A 9,817-nucleotide genomic window follows, 5' to 3' on the forward strand; every position below is an offset into this window, starting at 1 on the left:
AGTACACAAGGAAGTTGCAATAAATATTAAATGCAAAAGAAATGGCACTTAAGGAAATTAAATGTGATGGTGGTCAAAGTGTTTTGTGTCCTCAGTCAGCACACGGCAGAGCAGTGCAAAATATTTGCATTGGTAGTGTCGTCATTGGCTTAATAGTATTTGTTTTGGTCTTCTGAGAAGGGGATTGAATGGTCTGATAGTAATGGTGAAAGACACTGATGCAAATTATTTCACTTGTTTTACCAAAGCAGTGCCGGATATATTAATATGCAGGTAATAAAATGTGCCCCGGAGTTGAGATAGGCGCATGAAACATCTGTATCTATTGAAACGTTGCATTTTCTAAGGCAATAGTTCCCAACCTGAGCATCAGGTCCCACACTAGGGTGCAGTGATCACATTTACAGTGTCGGAAATAAGAAAAAAAGAAACAAAACAATTGTTTTTTTTACATTTTTGATTTTTTTCTTTTGAAATGCTGCATATTTTACTTCTCCGCGCCTCTAAAATCGATCAAAATAAAACTAGGAGAGGGGGAAATCTCCTTTGATTGAAGTTCACACCCCACAGACAAAAGAGTGCAAGAAGTTTTCACTCACAGAGATACAGTGGCCTTAAAACGAAAACAAGACATTCATTTGTACAATGTGTACAGTGTGTCACAATTGTTATAATACATAAAGTCTTTTAGGTTGTTTCTTCTCCACATTGCCAACATTTCAGGTAACCTAAACATCTCATACACGGCAGGGAACAGAACAAACTCTTACTTCATGTGTTTGATTATGGGACAGTACATCATGATCAGTGTCTCTCTCTAAAGGGGAGGACTTTGTGGGATCTCATGATCAGAGTCCAACCAGAGAGATTCAGCGAGACTGAGGTTGATGAAGGTAAGTGATAAATGTTCACTTATATTTGTTTTTGAAATAACTTTGCAATTCTTCTTCTCTACATTCATAGAAATCAGCAACTGCGTAGAAATGTGCATTAATCACTGCGCCACGCATGTGCAAATAACACCATGACATACACGCCGAATAATCGAGATATCAGTAAAGATAATACTTTTATATCGTTTGAAGTTTGCAAAGCATTTAGTAAAAATTAGCTGTATGTACATGTTTGTGCATTAAACAGTCTATAATGGCAGAATTCTCTTTTATGTATTGAGCCATTAATAGTTAACGTAATTGGCTAGAAACCAAGTGAGATGTAGTTGACCTCTTTTTGCTGAGAATCTCAAAATGACTATGGGTTGAATGCTTTTTATTAAAACTGGCAAACTTTTCTTACAACTTGCAAATGAGAGCAATAGAGTTGGACATAGTAGTTTTTATTAACTGCACTGAAAAGTTAAAATAAATAAATAAAAGAAAGTATTTGCTCTCTTTCAGTAATGGAGGCTCAGTATCAACAGTTTGCGTCGTCTGATAACAGCTCTGTCCACGGAGAGCACAGAACGACTGCACAAACGGGTAAAACATGTACATGCCGTTTAATTCTGATTGGATTATTTCAGATTATCGCGTTAAACTATGAAAACGTGTCTGTCAGTGTTTGCAGGTATTAAGAGGATAGTGGTGTATGCCCTCTATGGAGTCCTGGTGCTGCTGCTGTTAATTCTGCTGATGGTCACTGGGATCAAATGTAAGATTTAAAATCTCTAGTTAAGCTAATTCATTAAAGGTCACATACTGTAAAAAAGGGATATCCCCATGTTTTGTTTGTTTATAAAGCAGTTTGTGGTTCTACTGTATAAAAATACTGTGAAAGTACTCAATATATATAATAATATCTATAGTAATGTGAATATGACTTCTATGTTATGGCAGTTAATATAGTACAATAGTAGAAACAAGCACAGCTAAGGTTATAGAATATGATACATGATCAATGATGAGTAGTGGCAATAGCAGATACGCTACAGCGAGACATACCACTGATGGTGTTTTTATGGCTACAAATTTTATAGTTTATAAGACTAGTGATAGTAAATATGAGTAATAGTTATAGTAGTAGCAGGAAGCGTCATGCAGGACCACAGCAGCAGGCACCACCACGTTGTGATCTCAAAACTATATATAGGTAGAAATTGCTGTTATAGTCATTCCCGCCTGCAATGACGGTAAAAACGCAGAGTGCACAGATGCAAAAGACCCGGAAACCTGGGGTTTAAAGAGACAGGCTCTAAAACAGTTACAGACAGAGGGTGAATACAGGTATATTAAAGGTATAAAATATAGTGTGTTTGGAAAATGAACGCATGTGTAGTACAAATCGAAGCAGGAAGCTAAAAATGAGACAATATGGGACCTTTAATACAGTTTTAATGTAGCTAATTCATAGTCTTTGTCTTATATAGCATTTGTTTGTATGTCAAAGTCTCCCAGTTAAACCAGGAAATCACAGATGTCAAAATCCACCTTGAACGAATCAGCAACGGAGGGAAAACTTCATCTTCCGGTTCAGGTCAGGATGCGGTTTTCAAGTCTGGATATAATCATGTTCGATTGATGCCCTCAGTACAACGTTTGTTTTTATTTTGTGACCAAATTATAAAGGTGCAACAACTGTGCAGGAGGTCCCCTTATCGAAACTTGTCCCAGCTCAAGGTAAACACTGAATCCTTTAATACAGGGCTGCCCAATCCTGCTCCTGGAGAGCCACTGTCCTGCGTGTTTTAGGTTTCTCTCTGCTCCAACACACCTGAATCTAATGACGTGCTCGTTATCAAGCAGCTAAAGCTTGTCACAGGCTTGAACATCTTTAGGGCGCACTCACACTGTCCATCCGCACCGTGCCCAAACAAGTTTAACTGGTAAAGTCTAGTTCGTTTGACCAGTGTGAGTGCAACCATACCGCGCCTAGATGTTGTACGTTTGCCAGTCACGGACCGTTTGGGAGCGGTGGGCTTATGTAAAGCACGTTTTCATTTTATGTGCGCCTGTTCGGACAGAGAAAAAAAGATGGACCATGCGCAGACATTTAAAACAATAGCGGCGAAAGGTTCACGTTGGTGTGATGCGGAGGTGGAGTGTTTACTGCAGATTTGGTCGGATGAAAATATTCAAAAACAGTCGGACAAGATAAAACTCTGAGGTCTATGGAAAGATTTGTAAACAAAGCGACGCATTGCGATGACGTCAATCAATGCGTGTGACGTGTTACGACGTGATGACGTATAGGCAGCAAGAAGCATTCGCTCGAGGCCCAGGTAGTGTGAGTACAAACGGGCCTGGCCAGCGGGGGGAGAGGAAGGGGGGACAAGTATCCTAAAGCACAGGGCACGGTACGGAGGCACAGTGTGAGTGCGCCCTTATACTCAAGTGTGTTAGAGCAGGGAGAAACCTAAAACATGCAGGACAGTGGCCCTCCAGGAGCAGGGTTGGGCAGCCCTGCTTTAATATCAATACAATTAGAGTTTCTTTCTCAATCAGGCTCTCTTGACTTGTGTCTTAATCTTCATCAAACCAGGAGCATGTAGAGAAGGATGGGTCTCTTTCCAGAGGAACTGCTACCTGCTGTCCATCGCCGCCGTGACCTGGAGCAAAGCAGAGGAGCAGTGCCGAACACACGGAGGACACCTGTTGGTTTTCAATAATGTGGAGGAACTGGTGAGGTTTACGCCACTTTGGGTCCGTAGATTTTAGGTGGAGCCGTCTTCTTTTTTCTTCTGCGAATGTGCAAACATATCCGCGCACAGCACAACATTTCTCAGAGTCAACAAGTGCCTCAAATAAACCATTTCAATTCATTTTTATTTCAAGGACTACATTTCAGAGATAGTTGAAATCCAATATAACTACTGGATCGGGCTTGTGGAGCGAGAACACGAGGGACACTGGAGCTGGGTGGATGGAACTGACTTCGGCTCGACCCCAACGTAAGAGAAATGTGAAGCGGTAAAAATGGACAAAAGGCACAAATAAATTGTTGTTCTGATGTGTTGTTCCTCCTCCTTCCCCTGTTTGCGTTCAGTTTCTGGGACATAGATCAGCCCGACAACTGGGACTACAGAGAGAACGGAGAGGACTGCGGGCAGATTCACTCTACTAGTATACGCAAACGCAAGATGTGGAACGATGCAGACTGCAACCTGAAATATAGATACATCTGTGAAACCAGGGCGTGAAAGAGCGAACCTCTCTGAGCTGCTGAACCCTCGCTAACATGACTCATATGTTGGAAAACAACAGGTCGAATTATGGAGTTTTTGTAATCGATTTATTAATTCTGAGTCGCCAAAAAGGATAAAAGTTGCATATACAGGTGTGAGGCTCTTGTTGTAATAAAACAGTAACTATGAATACAGTGAAACATGGATTTTCTCTTCAGCGTGATTCTCCTCGGCTTACTTGCAGCGGGCACTGGGAAGGTTGGCGTTCCCTTCATTATAACCTGCCTCGGCGAAGCACATGGCTGCTATCCTGTCACACTCGCAGATGAACTTCTCACAAGGATCGTTATTATCTAAAAGACAAAGACAGCAGGGTTAGGGTCGCCACATCGTTTTAAACATTTCAGTTGGAAAATATGCAACTTAATGTTACGTCATTACTGAAAACTCGATATCTAACGAGCGCTTGTATCTGGAGGTGTTGGCGTTCACTCACTCAGGCAGGTGATGCTCTTGCTGGCCTTGTCACACCTGTAGCTGTACAGTTCAGTGTAGGGGTTGTCAAAGATGGGCCAGCATTCATCATGCTGCAAGGCGTCGTTGTAGCAGCGGTCGTGGACCTGACAGCATCTGCAACATGCACAGAGTGTAAAGACGTTACACCACCACCTCGAAAGGATCAAGAAGAAGAAAATCACCCACTGTGGAAGTTCAATTGTATCAGTCCTTGTGTTTTAGGAGATTTAAGTACAACTTTCACCATTGATTACTTTGGTGATTCATTTTTAGTCAAATGCCAAAGTGTTGACGGTCTTAAGCAGGTGTCTCAGACTGATCCAGTAAAGGGCCGCTGTGGCTGCAGGCTTTCATTCCAACCAAGCAAAAACACACTTGACTAGACTTATTCAACCAACTGAATTGCCTTCACACAGTTGGATTTGTTGGATCAGGTGTGTTTTTGCTTGGTTGAAATGAAAACCTGCAGCCACAGCGGCTCTTTACTGGATCACTTTGAGGCACCTGGTCTCAAGGGTTGGGACAAAAGGCAGCAATGAGGGAAAAGTTATACTATGATACGATTTATTTTTCACACCAGGTGCAGTTGGATATCAATACAAGAAATGATGAAAAAGTTGAGAAAAAAAAGAAAATACTGTTTTTTAATAAAATGCTTTATATACAAAGACTAAGGCTATGATAAGCCACATAAAAACACTTCTAAAACTCAAACTTTAAGTGACAAAACACCTCACTTATCTGAGGTAGAGGAGAGCACAGCTTTGCTTCCTACATAAAGAGAGCTCCCTCGCAACTAAAACACACCCCTTTAATATTGTAGACAGAGAACATCTAATTGGGACGTACCATTATTCTCATTAAAGACATTTAATCAAAGAAATGTGCATTAAACAGAGTTAAAAAGGCACCTACAATAAACACCAATAGATCAGGCCTTAAAGTTAATAACCATGAATGGGCACATGCTACTACATTCACAGTTCCTGTTTAAATACAGATAATTGATTTACCGCAGATGCGCGTGCTTCATTCGTGAACGCGCCCGAAGCATAAAGCCGTCCTTGCACGGGAGCGCGCCTCCTTGTAGCAGCAGGAAGAGACCGGCTCACAGCGGTAAGACGCAGTTGTACTTTTAACACAGTAGTGTCCAACAATCACGTCTTTACTTACACACCCATGATGTTCAAACCTTTAACTCTGATTCAAATTCTGACTTGAAGCTCGGAAATGTCAGCATGTGTGCACAACTTGAACGCGTCATCACACAAACCCCTGCTCTCAATGTGCACTGCAATGTACAATAGAGTGAGTGAGTGAGTGCTCAGGGTCTCTGCAATCTACTGTTTTTTGTTTTGTCTCCTTAAGTGGCTACAGTGTGTGTGGATGTGTCTGTCAAATGTGTCTTTTAAAGGTCTATCCTGTTCTTTTTTATGCTTTTAATGTTAAATTATTTCTGCACTTTAAGGGATTGTACTGTAAATGTTGTTGCACTGCTACAATGACAATAAAACAATTCAATTAAATCTGTTTCAACACATGCAAACTACACACTTAACACAGCCCATGGAAATGTATATGGAGTGGGGGGTCTCCAAATGTCATGTTCAAAATACCCAAAGATATTCAATTTACTATTGTAGAAAATTTAACAGGCAAATATTCACATTTAAGAAGTTGGAACCGTTGAACAAATTTTTTTGCCGGTTGACTAAGGGTTTTTTTTTCACCTCTAAAGGTCGGATTGATTTCCTGCTGAAGAAATAGTCTGTATGAAAACTCTCCAAAGTGTTTCAGTGCTTTGAGCAGCAGGAACAAATTCATCCACCCTCATGGTCTTGGAGTGACTCCAGAAATCTCAGAGGAAGAACCTTTTCAGTTCGATTCTGCTTAAGTTTAGTGGACCTTAGAGCAGGAAACAGAACATGAACAGGGTCACATCGGGGTGGTAACCACAGATTTGTGAAACTTATGGCATGTTGAGGTGGGGCATTGACCTTGAATGAAGCAGCAGGTCCGGATGACTATTTCTTTCAGAGGCAGTAAGAGGCCCAATTTTAGAGATAGAGTGAAGAGAAACAAGATGGCCTAAGGAATCCATTGGTACCAACCGTGTAAGGGCGGGGGCTAAATAACACTCCAGAGTTAAATTTTGGCGAGGGAAAAACAGGCATGGCCATTTTCAAAGGGGCCCCTTGACCTCTGACCTCAAGTTATCTGAACGAAAGTCTCTCCTTTACAGACAAGACCACATAATGATAATCAAGACAGTTTGGGGCAGAAATATGCAGCTTTTCTCCTGTAAATCTAGTATTTTCATGTCGTCTAAAATTGTGTCTTTGAATATTTCTGCATACTGGGGTCCCTAAACAGTGTTGGATGCCTACATTTGGTATCACCGGGAAGCTGAGACTCTTGTGGCTTAAATTAGCCCAGTTGTCTTCATGTGTGATGTTAGTCCTCATAGTAGGTATTTCATTGTAGTGAGACCAGTTTTTAAAACTTGAGCTCACTGTATAAACTGAGCTGCTGAGGCCTCTAGGATAATCACAGCCTCATGAAACGATACAAACACAAACCAGAGTCCTCAGGCATTCAGAGGATGGGTGACTTTCCTTTGTATACTGACAATAAGAGGGTTCCTGAACAGTTTCCAGAACAGAAGTGCTCACCATTCAATCACACGAAAATGCAATTTTCGCAGGAATCTGTAAATATCACAAGTTTTTGACACCAAATCACAGCCTGATTTCTTTCTATGGTCTTCCTCAAGGTCGTGGTTTCTTAATGTGGTATTTTGGAGGGATTTTTGACCAGTTTTATCTACTCTTGAGGGGTTAAATAAATGGTTACGGATAGATGATTGAGGTTAGGCTAGGGTTACCATCTAGACACAATCCTTTAACAGATAACACAACTGTCAGTTTTACCTGTCAAGCTCATCAACAGGTGTGCCGGAGCCTCCCAGCCCACAGTAGCAGCCGTAGTCAGCATAGTTCAATAAGGGCCAGCTGTCGGGCAAAGTGCAGAGGATCATCGACCTGAACTGCCACACAGCTCTGTTTCCCAGCACTGAGAGACACAATGGAGACACCTCAGACACATCTCAAAACCCCCATAACATCAAAACGTCCCTGATGCTGATCAATCAGGCATGCATAACTGTCAAAGCGAGGTCTTCTTTGCGTGAGTACTCACGGGCCGGGAGGCTGACGAACAGGATGAGCAGGGAGTGGGTCAGATGCATCTCGCTGGTGATGATGTGGAGAGTAAAGCTAAAGCCTTTTATTGACTCCTGACCTCAAGAGGTGGTCCTTTTTTGGCCAATTGCCAAGAGTCACGCAATCTCTTACTGTATACGTTATGCAACATGTATGTAAACGTGTGTAGTAGGTATGAAAACAGTATACACACAATAGTATGTAGTGTACATACAAACACACAATAATTCTGTTTTACGTACATATTTGTTTCCTTATTTTTGTCCTGTTGTATCTTACACTATTTCATTTTGTTAACGTAAGATATACTTTGAGTTATGTGCAGTGGAAAGTCGTGGGAACTCGTGCAAGTGTTGTTTGCACAGCTGTGTGTTGGAAAGTTATTCTAAATCCTCTCTAAAGAAGGAAACGGCAAACCAGAGAGAGAGAGAGAGTAAACAGAAAGAAAAGACCAAATAGATCCGATAATTGATTAGGACACTTAAAGAACATGTGGAAAGATCAAAAGGAACTTGTAAATCTATACTGCTTAAGCTGTGAGGGGAGAATAAATGAGTCTCTGTCCACCTTGTCAGGTTGTATTTGATCTTATTTACCTGAAAGTTAAAGCTGATGACAGGATGACAGAGGGCTTTAGTGCTGAAGCCTCAGCATTTTAGGCAAATGAGGTGGTAACAAATGAGACACATAACCCTACTTATGATTTTATACGTTCTACTTAATATTACTCATACTTATAATCTTTGCCATGTTACAAATTTAAATTTTATGAATGAACTCCATCAAACAGGATGAGGAGCAGCACTTCAGATAAGGGATAATGTTGAGTGAGCGGATTATTACAATTTTAATTGAATCACCCTGAAAGGGGTTCACTTACAGTAATGGCCCACTCACCCTACATTACACCTCATGTTTATGACAAGGCTACTTACCAATGAAGGACAATGACACAAAACATTGATTTCAAAATGATTTTATTGATTTAAAGAGTACGATCAGAGCTGCGTCTACAGCATTAGTGTGTTATTCAGAAATAACAGAACGGAGAAGGCCATAATTGTCCAATCAGAATCGAGTATTCAAAGGCTCAGTAGGCAGGAAACCTAGAAAAAAGGTGATTATTGAGTCCACACGGGTCTCATCTCCTCAGCTCTGACCCCACAGCTGATTCACGCGCTTCATACACGCACCCGAGTGCTGAATTAGTTCATTAGACGGGCGCGGTGACTGAAATGGATCACTAACTTTACCCATATTCACCTGTATCAGTCTGCTTACGCGTCACATATTTCAATTGTCCCGATCATGATTGACATTGTTAAATTTATAGCAGGGAATTTACTGTCACTCTTGGCAAACTCCTGAGTGTTTAGATGTTTGAGGTGGAATATGATTCTGGACTCTAACGTTGCAACATAAACCTGATCTTAGACTCCCTTTTTGACAAATAGGTCTTCCTCTTCTTAGATTGTTTTGCACTGAACGCGGGTGTTTCCAATCGTGGGATCGCAATCTCTGTCGTCTGCTATTGCTGCAGACTGGGGTTTCCACCGAAGAGACGTGAACGCGCATAGAACATCCTATCACAGGGCTCGCCCTCTTAGCTGCTCTGTGATTGGTCAAAGTCTTCCGTCACGGGGTAGATTCTTGGCAGGCTGAAAACAGCCTAGGAGAGACGCAGAGGTCTGATCTTCTCTCACATCACTTCATTCACATTATCCCAAAGGTTATTATAGTTAGTATTAAAGTTTTTGCCTAATACTGCCAAACAAAAGCTGCCTACTGAGCCTTTAACAGAGCCGTGTAATAGATCACTATAATGTTCAAGCATCAAACTGTTAGATTAGTTAGACCTAACTCAAAACTGGGAAATGATCCTTCCTATATTGTCATGACATGTGGTATTCTATGGGACACTGGTAGAGACCGTGGTGACATAAAATAGACTTTGTGAGAA

At 41.3% G+C, this 9,817-nt stretch overlaps 2 protein-coding genes across 2 annotated transcripts; one reads left to right on the top strand and one right to left on the bottom strand.

Moving 5' to 3' along the window:
• Positions 1-1,399: 1,399 nt before the first annotated feature.
• On the top strand, positions 1,400-4,135 carry LOC310946360 (asialoglycoprotein receptor 2-like; the record flags this gene model as incomplete). Its single annotated transcript, XM_083912802.1, has 7 exons — positions 1,400-1,478; positions 1,567-1,650; positions 2,386-2,472; positions 2,565-2,615; positions 3,478-3,617; positions 3,771-3,886; positions 3,982-4,135. 7 exons carry the CDS (start codon positions 1,400-1,402, stop codon positions 4,133-4,135), a joined length of 711 nt encoding a protein of 236 aa, XP_083768928.1.
• A 219-nt stretch (positions 4,136-4,354) lies between these two features.
• Positions 4,355-7,883, bottom strand: pla2g1b (phospholipase A2, group IB (pancreas); the record flags this gene model as incomplete). Its single annotated transcript, XM_083913242.1, has 4 exons — positions 4,355-4,473; positions 4,617-4,750; positions 7,567-7,708; positions 7,835-7,883. The coding sequence occupies 4 exons, from the start codon at positions 7,881-7,883 to the stop codon at positions 4,355-4,357; spliced, it is 444 nt and encodes a 147-aa protein (XP_083769368.1).
• Between the last annotated feature and the right edge of the window lie 1,934 nt (positions 7,884-9,817).

The sequence above is a fragment of the Echiichthys vipera genome, assembly GCF_963691815.1.
Source record: "Echiichthys vipera genome assembly, chromosome: 4".
NCBI classification, from domain to species: domain Eukaryota; kingdom Metazoa; phylum Chordata; class Actinopteri; order Perciformes; family Trachinidae; genus Echiichthys; species Echiichthys vipera.